Here is a 23,523-nt window from a genome sequence, read left to right as displayed (position 1 = left end):
GTATAAGCATTATATAAGCGGCAAGCATTCTATTGGACAGACTGATAGGAAGCTACCAACAAGGGTACATGAACACCAACTGCCTGTAAAGCCGTCATGATCAACTTTCCCTTGTATCTATACATTGTGACAGCGAAGCACATCAGTTCAACTGGAGCAATGTCACTATCCTAGGCCAAGCTCGTCAATGACAAACCCAAGAATTCTTAGAGGCTTTGTTCTCTACACAGAATTCTATCAACAAGCACGTTTACATCCCACTCAGGCTACATCCACACTAAACCGGATAATTTTGAAAACGCTGGTTTCGCGTAAAAACGATAGGCGTCCACCCTATACATTTTTTTTAAATATCTCTGTCCACACTGAAACGGAGATTTCAGCGAATCTCCTGCTACTTCACATGTGCAGAACACTTCTACCAAAAACAAGCAACCTGTTTGGTGTCGAACCTCACTGTGAAAGACGGTGCGTGTTTGTTCAGTTACAGACTAGAAAAACTTAAACAATGGGCAGCTGTTGGCTCTCGTGTGGGAGGACTTAAAAGTAAAAAAAACACAAATACTGAAGTGTATGGAGGCAACCAACAGGGAGTTCATGGACAATATGACCCGGCTGACGACGAACATTGAAAAACTGACTAATTCTGTTGCATTAATAAAGCACCTTGTTAAATGTATAAAACATGTCTGCATCAGTGTTATCTTGTATTTCCATACAATGTTACATTAGGCTGTTACACATCTATTGTCAGAGAAATACTTGCATAAATAGGTAAACCACTTTCATACGAGCGAGGACAGAAACAGGGCAAAGTGAGTATACTTATTTATTCAGTAAGTTATGGGTCAAGGTACTTGGTGAGTACATTTCTAACTCTTCTGGCTTCAGTCTCGTTGCTGTCTGTTCTGAAATTGTTAGGTTGCGTTCAAGAAAACAATGAAATGGCGTGCTGCCACCTGACATCGTTTTCAAAAGTCTCTGGTTACCCCATCCACACTGATCTGCCCAAGCAGAGTTTTCAAAATTACACACCCTGGAAAGCGTTTCTGAAAAGCTCCGGTTTCAGGGGACGAAAACGCCGTTTTAGTGTGGATGGAGGGTAAAACGAAGAGAAAAAGCTTCTGTTACGGATTTATCCGGTGTAGTGTGGATGTAGCATCAGTGTCAAGTCATTAGTTCAGAGCCAAGAGCCAATTCACACCTGATTACACACGCCAATCAATGAGGATGGCGTCAACTAACTCAGCCTGGACAACAATTATTACGTAATCGGATTTTAACGAACCAATCGCAGATTACATAATCTGTACCCAATAGAAATGGCAAGTATACACACACACACACACACATACATAATACAATTCACAGGACACATAAAAGACAAACAATATGGATCACCAACATTTCATTCAAAGTTGCACTGGGTAACGAGACGTCTGCAAGCTAACAGGCCAGCTGGGCGAGCCACTCAACAACATTATCGAAGTACGTATGCAGTATAACCCTTGAGATTTGTCTTCCCACGGACAACCACTGAACAAAGAAACCATGGAACTCATTCAAATAAAAACTATCAAACCCCCAACATGCAAAACAAGAGGAACAAATTGCCCAAATGGCAAAAAAGAGTGGAAAAACATCAAGCCGCATCGAAACAGTCCGGGACTGTTCAGTTCAGTTTAAGATGGCGCAGTTTCTATTTTTGTTAAAGCTGCTGCCTTTATGGTCGAGGTGTTTCTGAATCCCATAGAGACTGAGCTGCGAGAGGTATTTGGGTCACTGCTGTGTTTCTGTGCGGTGTGTTACGGCATATTTTGGAATGAGGGTATATAGCAAGTATTAACTTCACCAGCAACCAATCTTCAGACATGAACGTGGAGTTGTAGATAAAATCTAAAATGCGGCCCTGAACTATAATCTTCCCGGAGCTGTGGACTGGAGTTGATTGCAAACCAGACAATGCTGATTAACGATCACTTTTGGTGTCTGGAGTGTGGGGGTGTGAAGACTATATGTAATTCAAAGGAAGCATTGTAGATACATTGTAACTCTAGAATTGTCTTGCTGTTAACTTTGATGTTTAACATGTAAAGTGTCATGTGATATTGGGTTGCGGTATAAAACGGTGTCTCAGTATCATGCCTGCCACTCTTTATGTTGAATAAAGCACATCTGTATCCACTAGCTTCAGTGTCTCTCCAGTGACTTTGTTCCCGACACAACAGTGTGCGCAAAGTGCTGTACATCTTCTGATCTTTACCATCTTGTTGCCAGGCGACTGCTGGTTCCTGTCTGTCATCGCTTGCCTCAGTCTCAACAAGGATGTGATGAAACAGGTGATCCCACCAAACCAGGGATTCGGCACCGGTTACTCAGGGTGTTTCCGCTTCAAGGTATGTCCTGATCGTTCGTGCCCTTTTGCTGTCTGTGAGGGGTTTGTGCGTTTGCCCTGCCATCGTGTGGGTTTCCTTCAGGTGGACCAGTTGGTAGGTTCATTGGTCATTGTAAATTGCCCTGTGGTTAGGCCAGGGGTAACTTTGGGGGATCGCTGGGTGATGCAGCTGAAGAGTCTCAATTTTTTTTTAAAAAGAGAAAGAAACAGTAGTCACCAATAATTCGTAATTGGCTTGTTTTAGTCACGTGTACCAAGATGCAGTGAAGAGAACTGTTTACTTGCCACCCAAGGGTCAGATCATTCCAAATACAAGTACTTTGTTAATACAAAAGTCAAAACAATAACAGAAAGAAGAAGCATGCACACACAAAATGCTGGAGGAACTCGGCAGGTAAGGCAGCGTCGATGGGAATGAATAACTGTGAACATTTCGGGCTGAGACCCTTCTTCAGCAGTGAGAAGGAAGGGGGAGGATGGCAGAGTAAAAAGGTTGGGGGGGGAGAGGTAGGAGGACAGCTAGAGGGTAATAGGTGAAGCCAGGTGGGTGGAAGGTCAAAGGGTGGAGAAGGAGAGAAGAGTGGAGCATAGGGGAAAAGGAAGGAGGAGGAGGAGGTAGCCTAGGGGGACGTGATGGGTAGATGAGAAGAGGCAAGAGGCCAGAGTGGGGAACTGAGGAGGAGGGGAAGATGTGGGGGGGGGGGGGTAACTTGGTTCACCGGAAGGAGAAGTTGATATTCATCAGGTTGGAGGCTAGCCAGATGGAATATGAAGTGTAGCTCCCCCGCCCTGGTGGTGCCCTCACCCGATAATCTATTCTGTACCTGACAATAGTTAATTTATGTGCTTTCTAAGTTGTCGTGTGTGCTACTGTGCATTACACCCTGGTTTGGAGCAGCATGGTCCCATTTGATGATGTACATGTATATCGTTAAATGACAGTAAACTCGATTTGAAGGGGAAGAAAGTAAATTTGTAAAACATCAGAGAATTGAGTTGAATTGGCAGAGAAGAGGAGTTGTATTGCCCACGATCAGGTGTTGTGATATCAACTGGACAGTCAGCCAAACTCCATTCAAAAATAACACGAGAGTCTGAGTATGGCCTCCCAGCAACTTGGTTTTACTGCAGACTCAATGGCACGGCATGGAGAACAAGGTCATTGTTCCTCTCCACACCTTGTGGTGCATCAGCCAGCCATCTTGCCATTTCCTTAGCATTTTGTCTGTGTTTTTGAGGCTGAGTTGCTAGCTCGACACTCAACCTAGCACGGATGGAAACTGTGCAAGGAGCCAGCCGGATTTGAACCCACGTCTACTTGCCTCAGAGTCCGGTGTTGATGCCACTACGCCAACGTCTGGCTATAGTGAAACTGATAAACAACAAAATAGAACGTAATCACTGATGTTCCTTTCACACAGATAAGTAATGACTTGGCTAAGTTTTCTGCAGATAAATATTATAAGATTCTGACAAGTAAATACTACAGGTAAATACTTGTGTATACCATTGGCATCTAGGTGAGTGCCAAAAAAACCTCAAAATTAACATTTTATTTCAGCAAAATCTTATTGATACCTTCTGATTAATTTCTAAACAATATAATACTGACTTACAAGCAATGCTTCTGCTGGGAAAACAACAGGATGGCTTTAGAAAGAAACTACTCTTGATCCTAACAAACGTCTGGCATTTTGCCAGCCAATGTGCCTTCCTACTCACTACTTGCTGACTGAACAGAAAGTGGCCTAATACAGATCTGAAACTGCTCATTTCAAGATAAAAGCCGAACATGCTTAATCACATGATTTAGAAAAATAAACTTGTATCAGTTGCCTGAAGGACAGAACAGGAGGTGAGGCCTGGGGCCAATCATCTGTGATCACATTGAATTGTGGGGTAGGATTGAGGGGCCAAGTGGTCTCTTCTTGTTGCTATCTTTTCCAGGAGGTTGTGGGTTGGAGTTCCATTCCAGACACACAAGTTTGGCTTATGCCTCTCCCACCCACCTCCAACTTCCTTTCCAGTCCCAATGAAGGGTCTCAGCCCAAAATGTCAGTTGTTTATTCCCCTCCGTAGATGCTGCCTGACCTGTTGAGTTCCTCCAGTATTTCGTGTGTTTTGATTTAGGTTAGTGCTGCTGAGCTGTTTGAAGAGAAAGCCCTGGTTTGCTGCTGACAGTCTAATGTTTTATATTGCCTTTTATTTCCACAAGTTCTGGCAGTATGGGCAGTGGGTCGAGGTGATCGTCGACGACCGATTGCCCACCGTTGACAACAAGCTGGCATTTCTCTACTCCAGGAACAACAATGAGTTCTGGAGCCCTCTCCTGGAGAAGGCCTATGCCAAGTGAGTACCTGCTGAGAGTTCCACGGTGACTGAGCGCCCACAGTAACAGTTTGTGTAGTGGTTCCTTGCAAAAACCGCTGAGAGACTGAGCAAGGGACTCAATACTGTATGATGTGCTTCCAAATAACTGAGATCAGAGCCAAGCAAAAAGTGTTCGATCCTTTATTATGAAACCAGCAAAGACGAGTGATCTATATCTGTGAAATGAGAGTAATCAGCATAACCAAATTAGCAAAACTAGTGATATTAACAATATAAGCAAAATAACGTTAATGATCAACATAAAGTATTGATTCTCTGGCCTCTCCCCTTCACTAGCTAAACTAATGGCACAGAAGATTAGGTTGTGTTGTTCTCTGAACTTGGCAATTTACTTGCAATCGTTCCGTCAGAGCGCCATTGATTGTGGTGTGTCCTCCAAACGCTTGGCCTTTGTATACTTATCCATCAGCTGAGTTGACATCATTTTGAAAACTCGATTGAGAGGTAGGGAGGAAATCTCATTGCTGGCTGGCTGTGTGACGAACTTCATGCATTGAACTTCTGGAACTTTGCCCACTCTGGCTCAATAGGATCGAGGTCTACATGTTTGTTTATAGAATTGTTTGTGGAAAACCCACCTTTCTAGGAATTATCTTGCATGCCATGTGTTCCCTTGTGCCGTGACTACCTCTGATGCCCAGTTGAATTTGTGCCTCTCTTGACCTTCATGAGTAGAGACTAGGGAGAGTTGGTCGTGTCACTTTACAGCCGGGCGATGTTCATGGATCCTTGTCGATGGTTTTCTCCCAGTCTGGCCAACGTAACATTTGCTGCAGTCCCCACATTGGATTTTGTAGACCACATTGGTCTCGTCCAATAGCTTTGTTCGTTCTTTGGTTTGCAAAGTACTCTCCTCAACGTTACTTTTGGCTTGTGCACAAATGAAATTCTATGACCTTGGAGCAGTCAGGCCAGCATTTCCGAGATATTTCTCACGAACGGTATGGAAGGGTAATTCGTTTGGTCACTTCTTGGTTGGTGCGTTGTCGACCTCGTAGGCATCTTCGTGTGAAGTTCCACGAGTATCCGTTCCATGTGAGTACTTTGAAGAGATGCTTCTCCTCTGTATACTTCAGCTCCGCACAAAGGGTGATTACATACTCATTCATTTCTCCCATGCCCAAACCCACGTGACAAGCAAACATAACCCGTAACAAAACACACAATACGATGCAGACAGATGCGTAGCTCCTACAGTCTGTATTCCTCAAATGCCTTTGATGCATCTAAAGATGTCCCAGAACAAGCTAAATATGGCATCAGCACAAATTAGTCAAAAGAATTGTTGACAGAGATAGAAAGGTACAGAGGTTTAGTAACTTGAGGTATCAGACATAAGACTCTTAGACATAGGAGTAGATTCAAGCCAATCAGCCTAGCGTGTCTGCTTTGTCTTCTCTTAGACATCCTAATTAAGAGCCTATCAACCTGTGTATGTGTGTCTAGATTAAATAAAACACACACACACACACACACACACACACACACACACACACACACACACACACACACACACACACACACACACACACACACACACACACACACCACCTCCCCACCCCCCCAAGACCTCTGCACAGTACTGTATGTGTCAATGTGGAGCAGAGAGCGAGTTTGTAAATCTAGTGGGAGCAAAGGGTGTTGGGAATGGCGAGGGTGGAGCACTGTGGGGGGGCTGGTGGTGGTGTGGGTGTGAAACCAGGCAAGGTCATTTAATTGCAAGCAATTGGTTTACTGATCATTACAGAATGTCTCTGTGGTGCTTCCTGCTCCCTTCCCTCTGCCTCCTTCCCACTCTCAGTCCACAGTAGAGACCCGTATCAGAATCAGATTTGTCATCACTCACGTATGTCATGAATTTTACTTTTATTTTTGTGACAGCAGCACAGTGCAATAATTAAAATTACCACCGTACTGTGCGAAAAGTCTTGGGCACCTGAGTATGTGCCTTAGACCTTTGCATCGTACTGTACAGCCAATGATTTGGCCTCCACAGCCGTCTGTGGCAGTGAATTTCACAGATTCACCGCCTCCTGGTTTTGTTGGAGCTGGAGTGTTTGGCATCGCGGTGGGACCAGTGCAGTGGACGTTAGGTGGTCGGTGCTTTGTGCAGTGTCGTGGTTAACCAAGGCCTTCCGTTCTCTCATTGCACAGGCTGAAGGGGTGCTATGAATCGCTGTACATTGGTTACCCTCTGGAAGCCATGGTCGATCTAACCGGGGGAGCCCCTGAATCCCTTCAGGTTGACGAGATGCCCAAGGACCTTTGGAAATTCTTGAAGAAACTCCTGGACAAAGGCTCCATAGTTTGCTGTGCAAAGCCGGTAAATAGAAATGACATTCAGAAAATAATAGCCGCATTTTCATCTGGAGGGTGGTGTTGGATCTCCGTTTATTTTCAGATCCTTGGGGACCTTCCGGGAGTCAGGAATAGTGTACAGTGTTAATTCCAAGATACCAGTTTATTTTAGAGTACCAACAACCATACAAATACTGAGCAAACTAAATAAAGAGCTGAGAAACTCTGCTCTGAGGGGACGAGGGAATAAAGAAACCAACACAGTGCCTCTGAAAATCCGTCGCTGTTATAGATAAGATATTCCTTAGATGGAGATAAACTAGATAGACACTTTATTGATCCCAAAGGAAATTACAGTGTCACTGCAGCATTACAAGTGCACAGCTATAAGTATTAGAAGAGAACTAGAAACAGTCTTCAAACAGTCTAACAGGACCAGATCATTACTTCCCCGGCTATAGATTGACTCATTATAGAGTCTAATGGCTGAGGGTAAGAATGATCTCATTTACCGCTCTTTGGAGTAGCGCAGTTATCTTAGTTTATTACTGAAAGTGCTTCTCTGTTCAGCCAAGGTGGCGTGCAGAGGGTGAGAAACATTGTCTGGAATTGCCAGGATTTTCTGTAGGGTCCTTTGTTCTACCACAGCCTCCAGTGTGTCCAGTTTGACTCCTATAGCAGAGCCAGCCTTTCTAGTCAGTTTATTGACCCTGTTGCTATCACCCATGTTGATGCCCAGCACACCACATCTTAGAAGATTGTACTGGTGACAGCAGACTGGTAGGACATCTGAAGGAGAGGCCTGCATACTCTAAAGGACCTCAGTCACCTCAGGAAGTAGAGACAACTAGTGAATAGGCTACATAATTAAAACAATTACATCACACGGGTACTGTGCTAATACTTGGCCAATAAGAAGTGACAAAGTTGATAAGACCATAAGACATGGGAGCAGAGTTAAGCCATTTGGCCCATCGAGTCTTCGCCATCATTTTTCCTCTCAGCCCCGATCTCCTGCCTTCTCCTCACATCCCTTCGTGCCAATCAAGAATCTGTCAACCGCTGCCTTAAATATACATCAGACGTGGCCTCCACAGCTGCCTGTGGCAAAGGATTCCACAGTTTCACCACTCTCTGGCTAAAGAAATTCCTTTCTAAAAGGATACTTCTCTATTCTGAGACTGTGCCCCCTGGTCTTAGACTCTCCCACTATAGGAAACATCCTCTCCACATCCACTCTATCAAAGCGTTTCACCATTCAATAGGTTTCAATGAGGTCACCACTCATTCTTCTGACTTCCCGTGAGCCTGAAGACACACACTCAACGTTTCAGAAACAGCTTCTTCCTCTCGTCCGTCAGATTTCTGAACAGTTCATGAACCCATGAACACTACTTCACTATTTTTATTGTCTTTTTTTCATTACCGATTTATCAACGCACACAAAATGCTGGAGTAAGTCAGCAGGTCAGGCATCATCTATGGAAAAGAGTTTCTGCTGAGACCCTTCTTCAGTCCTGAAACGGCAGCTGCTTTCTTCTTTCCGTAGCTGGTCCTTGAGCTGCTGAACTCCTCCAGCACTGTGTGTGTGTGTGTGTGTGTGTGTGTGTGTGTGTGTGTGTGTGTGTGTGTGTGTGTGTGTGTGTGTGTGTGTGTGTGTGTGTGTGTGTGTGTGTGTGTGTGTGTGTGTGTGTGTGTGTGTGTGTGTGTGTGTGTGTGTGTGTGTGTGTGTGTGTTGCTTCGGCTTTCCAGCATCTCTGGACTGCTTCTAGGGTAGAGTTTTGGTACAGCAGTTAGTGCTGCCATTAATCCTTTGGAGTTTTATCTTCTATTTTGAGGATGTCTGTGAAGAGTAAGAATTTCAGGTTGTATTCTGTGTACATTCTCTGATATTAAATGGAATGTATAAAGACCCATTGTCTTTAGAAAAGATGAGAATAATAGACAGGAGTAGACTGGAGATAGTGTGGGGGAGTTAGGAATGTGAGAGAGATGGGGGGGGGGAGGAAGGATTGGCACCTGGAACTCACTACAAGGGTAAGCGTTATTTGCAAATATGATAGCAACACTAGCAGTTAGCGTAACACTTTACAGTACCAGTGACCCAGTATCAATTCTCACTGCTGTCCGTGAGGAATTTCTGTGTTTTCCCCCGGTGACTGCTTGGATTTCCCTGGACACTCTGGGTTCCTGCCACAGTTCCCAGATGTACCAGTTAGTAGGTTATTTGGTCACATGGATGGAAGTGGGTGACGTGGGCTTGTTGGGCCGGAGGGGCCTCTTCCATGCTGAATCTCTAAATAAATAAATTTAGGCTTATAAAAAAAACTGCAGACTTTTTTGTTTATTATTTATTAATATTTCTTATTACATCTGAGTGTAGTGTTGTGCCACAAAACAATAAATTTTACAGTGTATTTTCGGTTGTTGTAAACCTACTCCTGATGTTGATTCTCAACTTGGTGAAATAGATCACCCTTTAGTGCCAGCAACCTGGGGATGAGCTTCGAGGAATAAGAGTGTAAAATATTTTTTAAAAATTGCAGAAGTTTCATAATATGATGAGTGAGATGTAATCCTCCTCGTTCTCTGCACAGGGTCCAGTGGGAGTATTAGGTGAACAAGGCATTGTAACTGGACATGCGTACTCCGTGACTGGTGTTGACAAGGTGAGCTGTGGCTGTTGGGCGATGCGGTTGTGTGTGACCCCTCTCAGCTTTCTCTGCAGTTGGTACTGCTGGCTGATGGAATGATAGGTGACCTTCTCAGGGCCTCAGTAAACCTCCAGCTCAGCCAGACATCCCGTGAAATAAGTCTCCCTCACACTGTGGTTCCTTCAGGTTGCCATAGCCTTAGAAAGGGGCGTGGGTAATGGGGATATGCCCCCACTACCTAGTAAATGCTCCCAATGGCATTCATGTCAAGTGGCCTCTGACAGCCAAGTCCAGCTCCTGGCCTTCATGTGTGGTTTAGCCTCAAACGGTCAGCATATGGGGCAGAGATTAGGTGGGGGATGAATGCGTGGTTGAGGGATTGGAGCAGGGGGCAGGGATTCAAGTTTCTGGATCATTGGGACCTCTTCTGGGGCAGGCGTGACCTGTTCAAGAAGGACGGGTTACACTTGAATCCTGGGGGGACCAATATCCTAGCGGGGAGGTTTGCTAGGGCTACGGGGCAGACTTTAAACTAGTAAGATGGGGGGGCGGAAATCAATTTGAGGAAACTATGGGAGAGGAGGTTAGTTCACCAGTAGAGCAAGTAAGTAGACCGTGTGTGAGGGAGGACAGGCAGGTGATGGAGGAGGGATGCGCTCAGCCCGAAGTTGTAGGGGAGAAGAAAGAAAAGGATAATAAATTTGAATGCATTGCTAGGGATGAAAAGAGAGGAGGAGGTGGAGAGTATCTTAAATGTATCTATTTTAATGCTAGGAGCATTGTAAGAAAGGTGGATGAGCTTAAAGTGTGGATTGATACATGGAATTATGATGTTGTAGCTATTAGTGAAACATGGTTGCAGGAAGGGTGTGATTGGCAACTAAATATTCCTGGATTTAGTTGCTTCAGGTGTGATAGAGTAGGAGGGGCCAGAGGAGGAGGTGTTGCATTGCTTGTCCGAGAAAATCTTATGGCGGTGCTTTGGAAGGATAGATTACAGAGCTCCTCTAGGGAGGCTATTTGGGTGGAATTGAGGAATGGGAAAGGTGTAGTAACACTGATAGGAGTGTATTATAGGCCACCTAATGGGGAGCGTGAGTTGGAAGAGCAAATGTGTAAGGAGATAGCAGATATTTGTAGTAAACACAAGGTGGTGATTGTGGGAGATTTTAATTTTCCACACATAGATTGGGAAGCTCATTCTGTAAAAGGGCTGGATGGTTTAGAGTTTGTGAAATGTGTGCAGGATAGCTTTTTGCAACAATACATAGAAGTACCGACTAGAGATGGGGCAGTGTTGGATCTCCTGTTAGGGAATGCGATAGGTCAGCTGACAGATGTATGTGTTGGGGAGCACTTCGGGTCCAGTGATCACAATAGCATTAGCTTCAATATAATTATGGAGAAGGACAGGACTGGACCTAGAGTTGAGATTTTTGATTGGAGAAAGGCTAACTTTGAGGAGATGCGCAGGGATTTAGAGAGAGTGGAATGGGTCAAGTTGTTTTATGGGAAGGATGTAATAGAGAAATGGAGGTCATTTAAGGGTGAAATTATGAGGGTACAGAATCTTTATGTTCCTGTTCGGTTGAAAGGAAAGATTAAAGGTTTGAAAGCGCCATGGTTTTCAAGGGATATTAGAAACTTGGTTCGAAAAAAGAGGGATGTCTACAATAGATATAGGCAGCATGGAGTAAAGGAATTGCTCGAGGAATATAAAGAATGTAAAAGGAAACTTAAGAAAGAGATTAGAAAAGCTAAAAGAAGTTACGAGTTTGGTTTGGCAAATAAGGTGGAAGTAAATCCGAAAGGCTTCTACAGTTATATTAAAAGCAAGAGGATAGTGAGGGATAAAATTGGTCCCTTAGAGAATCAGGGTGGTCAGCTATGTGTGGAGCCGAGGGAGATGGGAGAGATTTTGAACGATTTCTTCTCTTCAGTATTCACTAAGGAGAAGGATATCGAATGGTGTAAGGTGTGGGAAACAAGTAAGGAAGTTATGGAACCTATGACAATTAAAGAGGTGGAAGTACTGGCGCTTTTAAGAAATTTAAAAGTGGATAAATCTCCGGGTCCTGACCGGATATTCCCCAGGACCTTGAGGGAAGTTTGTGTAGAGATAGCAGGAGCTCTGACGGAGATCTTTCAGATGTCATTAGAAACAGGGATTGTGCCGGAGGATTGGCGTATTGCTCATGTGGTTCCATTGTTTAAAAAGGGTTCTAGAAGTAAGCCTGGCAATTATAGACCTGTCAGTTTGACATCAGTGGTGGGTAAATTAATGGAAAGTATTCTTAGAGATAGTATTTATAATTATCTGGATAGACAGGATCTGATTAGGAGTAGCCAGCATGGATTTGTGCGTGGAAGGTCATGTTTGACAAACCTTATTGAATTTTTTGAAGTAGTTACGAGGAATGTTGACGAGGGTAAGGCAGTGGATGTAGTCTATATGGACTTCAGCAAGGCCTTTGACAAAGTTCCACATGGAAGGTTAGTTAAGAAGGTTCAGTCGTTAGGTATTAGTGCTGGAGTAATAAAATGGATTCAACAGTGGCTAGATGGGAGATGCCAGAGAGTAGTGGTGGATAATTGTTTATCGGGATGGAGGCCGGTGACTAGCGGGGTGCCTCAGGGATCTGTTTTGGGCCCAATGTTGTTTGTAATATACATAAATGATCTGGATGATGGGGTGGTAAATTGGATTAGTAAGTATGCTGATGATACTAAGGTAGGAGGTGTTGTGGATAATGAGGTGGGTTTTCAAAGCTTGCAGGGAGATTTATGCCGGTTAGAAGAATGGGCTGAACGTTGGCAGATGGAGTTTAATGCTGAGAAGTGTGAGGTTCTACATTTTGGCAGGAATAATCCAAATAGAACATACAGGGTAAATGGTAGGGCATTGAGGAATGCAGTGGAACAGAGAGATCTAGGAATAACAGTGCATAGTTCCCTGAAGGTGGAGTCTCATGTAGATAGGGTGGTGAAGAAGGCTTTTGGAACGCTGGCCTTTATAAATCAGAGCATTGAGTACAGAAGTTGGGATGTAATGTTAAAATTGTACAAGGCATTGGTAAGGCCAAATTTGGAATATTGTGTACAGTTCTGGTCACCGAATTATAGGAAAGATATCAATAAATTAGAGAGAGTGCAGAGACGATTTACTAGGATGTTACCAGGGTTTCAGCACTTAAGTTACAGAGAAAGGTTGAACAAGTTAGGTCTCTATTCATTGGAGCGTAGAAGGTTGAGGGGGGATTTGATCGAGGTATTTAAAATGTTGAGAGGGATAGATAGAGTTGACGTGAATAGGCTGTTTCCATTGAGAGTAGGGGAGATTCAAACGAGAGGACATGATTTGAGAGTTAGGGGGCAAAAGTTTAAGGGAAACACGAGGGGGTATTTCTTTACTCAGAGAGTGATAGCTGTGTGGAATGAGCTTCCTGTAGAAGTAGTAGAGGCCAGATCAGTTGTGTCATTTAAGGTAAAATTGGATAGGTATATGGATAGGAAAGGAGTGGAGGGTTATGGGCTGAGTGCGGGTAGGTGGGACTAGGTGAGATTAAGAGTTCGGCACGGACTAGGAGGGCCGGAATGGCCTGTTTCCGTGCTGTGATTGTTATATGGTTATATGGTTATAGATGCATTGCACCCTCCTTGCTGAATTTATCCCTCCCCAAGGTCTTGTTGTGATGGAAATGAGACAGATTCTTTGGCTCTCAAAGGCAAGAGCTCTGGACACACAGTTTTAATAATAAGGAGTTTATTTACAGGGGGAGAAAAGCTTGGGAACAACACAAGTGGCTACAATATTTGCACAAACGCGCTTGGAATAGACGAGTGTGGGAAAAGTCAGGTCGGCAGTACAATACACAGGAAAACGTTGTGGGGACAGAGTACAGGTACACATACAGGCAAGGGAAAATAACTACGATACCTGCCACCCCTTCACTATGGGCAGGCACGGCTCTCTGCTACAGGGACAGCAATAAATGCTCCCACAACCCTATTCAATGCACAACTTACCACGTGTCTCCAGCGCTGTTCTGCAGTCTTCAGTCTAGAGTGAAGCAGGGTGGTCCCTCGAGGATGGCAAAAAGAGAGCGAGCCAAGCACATGTAGCACCCTTTATAGGTCAGGGGGCTGGAGGGTCCAGCCCAGGTGATTCACCGGGGCCAACGGCTTGGTGCTAGATGGGTTAATCCAATTAAGGTGGCCAATGGTTAAGCGTGCATTGATTAGTTGGGAGGGGCGAAATGTTGACTGGCATGCAGTGTGACCTCCGACCAGGTGGGGGCAGTGCTGTCACGTGACAGGCACGGCTTTCTGGATACAGGTCTCCATGTGCTTCCCAAAGTGGAAGGGCCTGTTCTTCAGTCAGTGCCAGTTTCAAGATTTGTCTGCTCCTCGCCTGTTGAAGTTTGTGAGGTGTTTGGAGACTTGGTGATCACTTTTGTTTTGTGAATTTCCCAGGTTCAACTCAAGACAGGCCAAGTGGAGTTGGTGCGAGTTCGCAACCCGTGGGGGAGAGTGGAGTGGAGTGGTGCCTGGAGCGATGGGTAAGGGGAGAGAGAGATCTGGTCAAAGGATCTCACCCCTAAATTCTTATTCCTCTGCATAGGTGCTCTCTGACCTGCTGAGTTCATCAGGCATGTCCAAGTTCAAGTTCAATTGTCATTCCACCATACATTTTTCCAGTGAGGTTGGGTGAGACTGCAAGCAGAGGTCATGGGTTAAGGGTGAAAGATGAAAATGTTAAGGGGAAACTTCTTCACTTAAGAGGGTAGTGAGATCGTGGACCAAGCTGCCAGCATAAGTGTGCCACGTGAGCTCGGTTTCAGTGTTTAAGAGAAGTTTGGATGGTGGGGGGGGGGTATGTACTCTGACTCCTGTTGCAGACGGCAATATGATCTGTAACAAGTCATAGAAAAGTACAGCACTGAAACAGGCCCTTTGGCCCATCTAGTCCATGCCAAAACCATTTAAACTGCTTAGTCCCGTCAACCTGCACCGGTACCATAGACCTCCATATCCCTCCCATCCATGTACCTATCCAAACTTCTCTTAAATGTTGAAATTGAGCTTCCATGGACCACACTCTCACGGTCCTCTGAGTGAAGAAGTTGCCCCTCATGTTCTCCTTTCATCCTTAACCCATGACATCTACTCGTAGTTCCACCCAACCTCAATGTAAAAAACTTGCTTGCATTAACCCTATCTGTATCCCTCATAATTCTGCATACCTCTATCAAATCTCCATGTGCTAAAGAACAGTCCCAACCTATTCAAACTTCCCATATAACTCGAGTCGTCCAGACCTGGCAACGTCCTTGTAACACACACAAAATCACAAGATGCTGGTGGAACACAGCAGGCCAGGCAGCATCTATAGGGAGAAGCACTGTCGACGTTTCGGGCCGAGACCCTTCGTCAGGACTAACTGAAAGGAAAGATAGTAAGAGATTTGAAAGTAGGAGGGGGAGGAGGAAATCCAAAATGATAGGAGGGGGTGGGGTGGAGCTGAGAGCCGGAAAGGTGATTGGCAAAAGGGATACAGAGCTGGAGAAGGGAAAGGATCATGGGACGGGAGGCCTCGGGAGAAAGAAAGGGGGAGGGGGAGCACCAGAGGGAGATGGAGAACAGGCAGAGTGATGGGCAGAAAGAGAGAAAAAAAAGGGGGGGAACTAAATATGTCAGGGATGGAGAAGAAGGGGAGGAGGGGCATTAACGGAAGTTAGAGAAGTCAAGGTTCATGTAGGCTTATAGTAGATATCAGTAGATAAGCCGTCTCCAGAGATGGAGACCAGAAAGATCAGGAAAGGGGAGGGAGGTGTCAGAAATGGACCAGGTAAATTTAAGAGCAGGGTGAAAGTTGAAGGCAAAGTTAATGAAGTCGACAAGCTCAGGATGCATGCAGGAGGCAGCGCCAATGCAGTTGTCGATGTAGCGAAGGAAAAGAGGGGGACGGATATTGCAAAGGGAAAGAAATCAGGCCTCCCGTCCCATGATCCTTTCCCTTCTCCAGCTCTGTATCCCTTTCGCCAATCACCTTTCCAGCTCCTAGCTCCACCCCACCCCCTCATTTCTTCTCCTATCATTTCGCATTTCCCCCTCCCCCTCCTACTTTCAAATCTCTTACTATCTTTCCTTTCAGTTAGTCCTGACGAAGGGTCTCGGCCCGAAACGTCGACAGCGCTTCTCCCTATAGATGCTGCCTGGCCTGCTGTGTTCCACCAGCATTTTGTGTGTGTTGTTGTTTGAATTTCCAGCATCTGCAGATTTCCTCGTGTTTGCTTTGGAACATCCTTATAAATTTTCTCTCTACTCTTTCAACCTTATTTGCGTCTTTCCTGTAGTCCTGCTCCTCCCCCATTGATCCGCTTGCTAGTGGGGTAGACCTGCTGTACTAATCTGTAAAAAAGATGTAACGGGTGAACAGTTATACCTACCTTTGGAGCCAGAGAAGCCACCACCATCATGCACGCCGCCATCTTACGAGAAGTGGTAAGATCTTACCGGGTGTTACTCTGGATTTCCACACCAAGGTTTTATGCACTGTTTCAGTCTCTGGGGTGGGGAATATCTAGGTGCTAGTGTAGTGTGAGGTGTACCCTTCTCCTTCTCTCCACAACGCTTCCACTTCCCCTTTTCTGGGTTGCCACACGGGATCTCTGAACGTTCCAGGTGGCGCTCCCTGCATTTGCAACGTGCTCTCAGGATCACAAATCAGGTTTAATAACACTGGCGTATCTCGTGAAATTTATTGTTATGCAGCAGCAGTACATTACAAAACAGAATAATAAAAATTGTAAATTAGAGTCAGAAGTATACATTTTAAAGTTAAGTAATGCAAAAATAGAAATTTAAAAAGTAGTGAGGTAGTGTTCATGGATTCAGTGTCCATTTAGAAATCAGATGGCAGAGAGGAAAGAAGCTGTTCCTGAATCGTTGAGTGTGTACCTTCAGGCTTCCTGATGGTAGCAATGAGCAGAGGGCATGTCCTGGGTGATGGGGGTGCTGAATGATGGAAGCTGACATTTTTGAAGCATCACTCCTTGAAGATATCCTGCATGCTGGGGCTCTCACCATTATATTCTGAGCGGGAAGATTTGATCACTTCTGTCTCTCTGCAGGTCTGCAGAGTGGAACCAGGTCTCAGAACAACACCGTTCCTCGATGGTACACTTGGAAGATGGGGAGTTTTGGTAAGAACCTCTGTTCATTTCCCACTAACTATTCAACAGTTCCTCCAGCCTTGAGAAGAGATCTGTGAAGGGTCTGATGAAAGTGAAGTGATGGGGGCCAGGGAACTGAGAGTTGTTGAGATGGTGGTGAGTGTGCCAGACATCCCTGATTCCCAGATGTAGGTGAGAAGGGACTAGGCCTGGCAGGACAAGATGGAGTCCAGATGTAGGCTGTCAACCCAGAGAGCATCAATGTCCAATCCTTCCACAGATGCTGCCTGACCCGTTGAGTTCTTCCAGTGTAATCTGTGTTGTTTAATACCTTCCAACTCCACTGCCTCAATCTATAACAGTCATTAGAGACACCATCAAAACAGAATTAGAACCAGCTTTATTATCAGCGACATTTGTTGTGAAATTCGTTATAGTGCTGCAGCAGAATAGTGCAATACAGAAAGTACACTATCGTTACAATTATCATTAAGTGCCATGTTGTATGATGTGGACGATCTTGGTCTTTCCATGATCATGATTGCTCTTGGCTAATTTTTCTGCAGAAGTGGCTGCCATTGCCTTCTTCTGGGCAGTGGCTTTACAAGACGGGTGACCCCAGCCATTATCAATACTCTTCAGAGATTGTCTGACTGGTGTCAGTGGTCACATAACCAGGACTTGTGATATGCACCGGCTACTCAAACGACCATCCACCACCTGCTCCCATGGCTTCACGTGACCCTGATCGGGTGGGGGGTGGGGGGTGCTAAGCAGGTGCTACACCTTTCCCAAGGTGACCTGCTGGCGAGTGGAGAGAAGGAGCGTCTTACAGATCCTTTGGTGGAGATGCATCTCCACCTTGCCACCCAAAATAAGTAAGCAATGCAAAAAGAGAGCAAAAATATTGTGATGTTTAGTGTTCACAGGTTGATGGACCAGAAATCTGATGGCAATGGGGAAAAAACTGTTTCTAAAACGTTGAGTCTCCCTAATGGTAGCAATGAGAAGAGGGCATGTCCTGGATCATGGGGATACGAGTGCCAAGATCGTTCACGTGGAGGTGTGGAAGCAGGTTTTCCAAATTATACTAGGGGTGATTGATAAGTTCGTGGCCTAGGGTAGAAGGGATCAATTTTAGAAAACCTAGCATATTTATTTTTCAACATAGTCCCCTCCTACATGTACACACTTAGTCCAGCGGTCGTGGAGCATACAGATCCCTTCTTTGTAGAAGTGGTCCATAGCAGGGGTGATTGATAAGTTCGTGGCCTGGGGTAGAAGGAGATGAGTTATTAAGTTCAAACTTTCTGCATTATTACTCAGAATTGAACTGCATGTGCATGTAACGAGAGCATCTTGGACCTCCAGGTGATCCACAGCAGGGGTGATTGATTTGATAAGTTCGGGGCCTAAGGTAGAAGGAGATGAATTATACAGCTCTTGTTACATGCACGTGCAGTTCAACTCTTTAAGTGAAAATGCAGAAAGTTTGAACAATAACTCATCTCCTTCTACCCCAGGCCACAAACTTATCAATCACCCCTGCTGTGGACCACTTCTACAAAGAAGGGATCTGTATGCTCCATGACCGCTGGACTAAGTGTGTACATGCAGAAGGGGACTATGTTGAAAAATAGATGTGCTAGGTTTTCTAAAATTGACTCCTCCTACCTTAGGCCATGCACTTATCAATCACCCCTTGTAGTATCTGATGACAAACGAGAAAATCTGCAGGTGCAAATTGTATCTGATGTTTGGGTACAGAAAGGTTACCCTCACTGACCCTGGGGGGCAAATGTGGTCTTTGTACCATGAACAAAGTGTGCTGATTGACAATGGAAGTTTTGTCTAGAATAGGATGTCCTAGTTGCTTCACAACCAATGTTGGGCAGTTAGGCTTGTTCTGAAACGTGGTCACTGTTGTAATATAGGAAACATGACCACGTTGGACACGCGACTGAAGCTTGCCATGCAAGCTGACAAGTTGGCTAAGAAGGTGTACGGTGTGTTAGCCTTCATCAGTCAAGAGATTGAGTTGAAGAACCGCAAGGTAATGTGCAGCTCCATAAAACCCTGGTGAGACCACACTTGGAGTATTGTGTTCAGTTCTGGTCACCTCATTCTAGGCAGGATGTGGAAACTGCAGAGAGGGTGCAGAGGAGATTTACTGGGATGCTGTCCAGTTTAAAGAGCATGACTTATGAGGAAAGGTTGAGTGGGCTAGGGCTCTTCTCTTTGGAGGCGACTTGATAGAGGTGTACAAGATGGCATAGATCGAGTGGATAGGCAGAGTGGAAATGGGACATGCTTTTAAGGTGATTGGAGGAAAGTATGGGTGGGGTGGATATCGTGGGGAGGATTTTTCATGCAGAGAATGGTGGGTGTGTGAAATACCCCACCAAGTTTGGTGGTAGAGGCAGATACATTATGGGCATTTAAAATGGCACATGGATGACAGAAAAATGGAGGGCAATGTGGGAGGGAAGGGTTGGATTGGATTTAGAGTAGGTTATAATGTCAGCATAAAATTGTGGGCCGAAGGGCCTGTAAGGTACTGTAATGTTCTCTGTTCTATGCTCTGGAATTCAGAAACACGAGGGGTGACATCATTAAAACCTATCAAATGTTAAAAGGATGTGGAAAGGGAATATCCTGTGGTGGGAGAATCTAACACCAGAGGACACAGCCTCAGAATAGAGGGGCATCATTTTAGAATGGAGATGAGGAGAATTTCTTCAGCCGGAGAGTGGTGAATCTGTGGAATTCGTTGCCACAGGCAGCTGTGGAGGCCAAGTCTTTGAGTATAATTAAGGCAGAGGTTGATAGATTCTTGACTAGTCAAGATATGAAGGGATACGGGGAGAAGGCAGGAGACTGGGGCTGAGAGGGAAAATGGATCAGCCATGATGAAATGGCAGAGCCAACTCGATATTCTGCTCCTGTGTCTTATGGTCTTTGTGAACACCAGTTGTTGAGGAATGGACGTTGGCTAACATACCGGGGAGAACGTCTTTGCAGTAGTAGTGTGTGGTCTTCCATGTCCGTCTGGGGGTTGGTGAGCTCACAGATTGGTGACGGTTTGGAAAGGTGTCGGGTGAGCCAGTGGGTGAGGGGGAAGCAGCTTGAACATTTCACCAGTATGCTCCTACCGCAAACATTTCATCTTCGCCTCTAACAGTGCCGAACTCTGTCCAGGAGCATCAGCCTGTTTCACTTGCTAAAGGCTCCTTTCTTGAGAAAAGATGAATTCATTTGTTACGTGTTCTGCCGAGCAGTTTGGGCCTGCTGTGATGGGGCTGGAATGTGTGGCGACTCTTGTGACACCAGCACTCTCTCACCATATGTGAGATATGAACAGTAAACTTGAATCCTGATTTTTAATAAGCTGAACCTCCTTAACCTTCAAAGAACGTAAAAATATTGGACTGCCTTTCTTAAAGATTAAATCACTTTCATTCCTCAAGGCCCTGGCCCAGGTACAAGGGTCTGGCAGATGGAGTATTTTGGTAAATGCAAGGTCATCGGCTTTGAATATCAGATTGTTATTGAAAGGGTGAAAGATTGTAGCGTGCTGTTATATCAAGGGACTTGAGAGCACTTCAGTATCAGAATCAGGTTTAATATCACTGGCATATGCTGTGAAATTTGTTGTCTTTGTGCCAGCAGTACAATGCAATTCATAATAATAGAAAAAACATAAATTGCAGTAAATATATATAATGGTTAAATTAAATCAGTAGTGCAAAATAAATATTAAAAAGTAGTGAGGTGGTGCTCATGGGTTCAATGTCCATTCAGAAATCGGATGACAAAGGGGAAGAAGCTGTTCCTGTATCTCCTCCCTGGGTTTTAGAGGTCCTTAATGATGGACACTATCTCTCCTTGAAGATGTCCTGGATACTGTGAAAGCTAGTGCCCATGATGGAGCTGACAAACTTTACATCTCTCTGCGGCTTATTTCAATCCTGTGCAGTAGCTCCTCGCTACCATCCCCACCGCCCCGGGCTTCTGTATCTCCTGCCTGATGGTAACAGTGAGCAAAGGGCATGCCCTGGTGCTGGAGATCCTTAGTAATGGATGCTGCCTTTCTGAGACACAGCTCCCTGAAGATGCCCTGGGTACTTTGTAGGCTAGTGCTCAAGATGGAGCTGACTAGATATACAACCTTCTGCAGCTTCTTTCAGTCCTGTGCAGTAGCCCCTCCATACCAGACAGTGATGCAGCCTGTGAAAATGCTGTCCATGGTACAACTATAGAAGTTTTGAGTGTATCTGTTGACATGCCAAATCTCTTCAAACTCCTAATAAAGTATAGCCACTGTCTTGCCTTCTTTATAATTACTTTGATATGTTGAGACCAGGTTAGATCCTCAAAGATTTTGACACTCAGGAACTTGAAGCTGCTCACTCTCTCCACTTCTGATCCCTCTATGAGGATTGGTATGTGTTCCTTCGTCTTACCCTTCCTGAAGTCCGCAATCAGTTCTTTCACCTTACTGACATTATGCCAGGTTGTTGCTGTGGCACCATTCCACTAGTTGGCATATCTCACTCCTGTACGCCCTCTCGTCACCACCTGAGATTCTACCAACAATGGTTGTATCATCAGCAAATTTGTAGATGGTATTTGAGCTATGCCTAGCCACACAGTCATGTGTATACAGAGAGTAGAGCAGTGGGCTAAGCACACACCCCTGAGGTGAGCCAGTGTTGATTGTTAGCGAGGAGGAGATGTTATCACCAATCTGCACAGACCGTGATCTTCTGGTTAGGAAGTCAAGGATCCAATTACAGAGGGAGGTACAGAGGCCCAGGTTCCGCAACTCTCAATTAGGATTGTGGGAATGATGGTATTAACTGCTGAGCTATAGTCGATGAACAGCATCCTGATGTAGGTGTTTGTATTGTCCAGGTAATCTAAAGCTGTCTGAAGAGCCATTGAGATTGCGTCTGCCATTGACCTATTGTGGCGATAGGCAAATTGTAATGGGTCCAGGTCCTTGCTGAGGCAGGAGTTCATTCTAGTCATGACCAATCTCTCAAAAGCATTTCATCACTGTCGATGTGAGTACTACCTGGCAATAATCGTTAAGGCAGCCCACATTATTCTTCTTACGCACTGGCATATGCTGTGCATATGCATATAATTATGCATTATCCAATTATGCATATAATTGTTGCCTTTTTGAAACAAGTGGGAACTTCTGCCCGTAGCAGTGAGAGGTTGAAAATGTCCTTGAATACTCCCGCTAATTGGTTGGCCCAGGATATGTTGGACCCAAGAAAGATCCTCAGAGATGTTGACACCCAGGTACTTGAAACTGTTCACTCTTTCCACCTTTCATCCCTCTGAGGACTGGTGTATGTTCCCTTGTCTTACCCTTTCTGAAGTCCACAATCAGCTCTTCGGTCTTATTGACTTTGGTGTTCCTGCAACACCACTCAACTAGCTGGTATATCTCACTCCTGTACGCCCTCTGAATTTTTGCCAACAATAGTTGCATCATAAGCAAATTTACAGATAGCATTTGAGCTGTGCCTAGCTGCAAAGTTTTGAGTGTTGAGAGAGTAGAGCAGTGGGTTAAGCACATATCCCTGGTGTGTGTCACTACTGATCATGGAGGTTCAACTAAGCTAGAAATGTTTCTTGATGATTCTCATTTGTACTCAGTGTCTGAGGCTTCTCACTGAAGTGACCAACAATAATCAGCCAGCACTGATGGATTCCAGTTTCTGATCCCTGATACCGTTTCTTCATGACCGCAATGTCCTGGTGAAACCTTTTACCGTTGTCATCACTGACAGCGCCAAGATTTGCAGGAAAGAACTAAATGGGAATGAAGAAAATGAATCTCTAGTGACATGTTGAACTTCATGGTTTTTGTATGCTTGAAGCATGTTGTCAACCAGCTGCACGTAGTTTGATGCTCCGTAGTTGCCAAGAAAATTTTCAACAACATCCTTGAATGCCTTCCATGTGATTTTCTCCGGTCTCACTGGAAGTTCTTCGAATTGCCTGTCATTGATGACTTGTTTGAGCAACAAAAATGCCTTCCTTAATCTTGGCATCAGTTATTCTGACTTTAATTATGAATTGAAATAACAAATATAGGCGTCTTTAAAAAATGTGCATGATAAGGATATTTCATGGTGATATTCGTGATCAGCAGCCCAAAATCCATAAGATACGCCCAAAAGTATTCAGGGAGCAAAATCTTTGCTGTCCTGAGTATTCAGGGAATAGACTGTGCAAAGGTTTTGGGTGATAAGTCTTTTGCTCAGACTGCAGTCATTTTATGTACTGCACTATACTGCTGCCACAAAAGAAACAAATTTCATTACGTATGTGGGTGATGATAAACCTAATTCTGATATGGGTCTCTAAAATGGATTGAGAGTAGGAATGGGACAAGGAGAGGGAATCAGGGTTAGGAAAAAGGGAAGGGAAGGGAGAAGGGAGGAAGCAGGAAGCACCCGAGAGACATTCTGTAATGATCAATAAACCAATTATTTGGAATCAAATGACCTTGCCTGGTGTCTCAGGGCTAGGTATGTCTGCACCCGTGACACTGCCCATCCCTGGCACTCACTCTGTGCCACCTTTCCCA

General features: G+C 44.8%; 1 protein-coding gene across 3 annotated transcripts in view; it reads left to right on the top strand.

The window, feature by feature from the left end:
- Positions 1-23,523, top strand: part of LOC140737350 (calpain-9-like) — a 90,947-nt gene that overhangs the window by 10,469 nt on the left and 56,955 nt on the right. For all 3 annotated transcript variants that reach the window (XR_012101114.1, XR_012101115.1, XM_073063798.1), the window contains 6 exons: positions 2,278-2,396; positions 4,611-4,744; positions 6,941-7,109; positions 9,682-9,753; positions 14,212-14,297; positions 16,872-16,943. Coding sequence is in view for 1 of the 3 variants with exons in the window: in XM_073063798.1 (XP_072919899.1) it covers positions 2,278-2,396; positions 4,611-4,744; positions 6,941-7,109; positions 9,682-9,753; positions 14,212-14,297; positions 16,872-16,943 (652 nt within the window). In the remaining 2 variants the exon portion in view is untranslated. The remainder of the gene's footprint in view (positions 1-2,277; positions 2,397-4,610; positions 4,745-6,940; positions 7,110-9,681; positions 9,754-14,211; positions 14,298-16,871; positions 16,944-23,523) is intronic.

The sequence above is a fragment of the Hemitrygon akajei genome, chromosome 12 (genome assembly GCF_048418815.1).
Source record: "Hemitrygon akajei chromosome 12, sHemAka1.3, whole genome shotgun sequence".
In the NCBI taxonomy this organism is placed as follows: domain Eukaryota; kingdom Metazoa; phylum Chordata; class Chondrichthyes; order Myliobatiformes; family Dasyatidae; genus Hemitrygon; species Hemitrygon akajei.
This window is presented reverse-complemented; position numbering and strand designations above follow the sequence as displayed.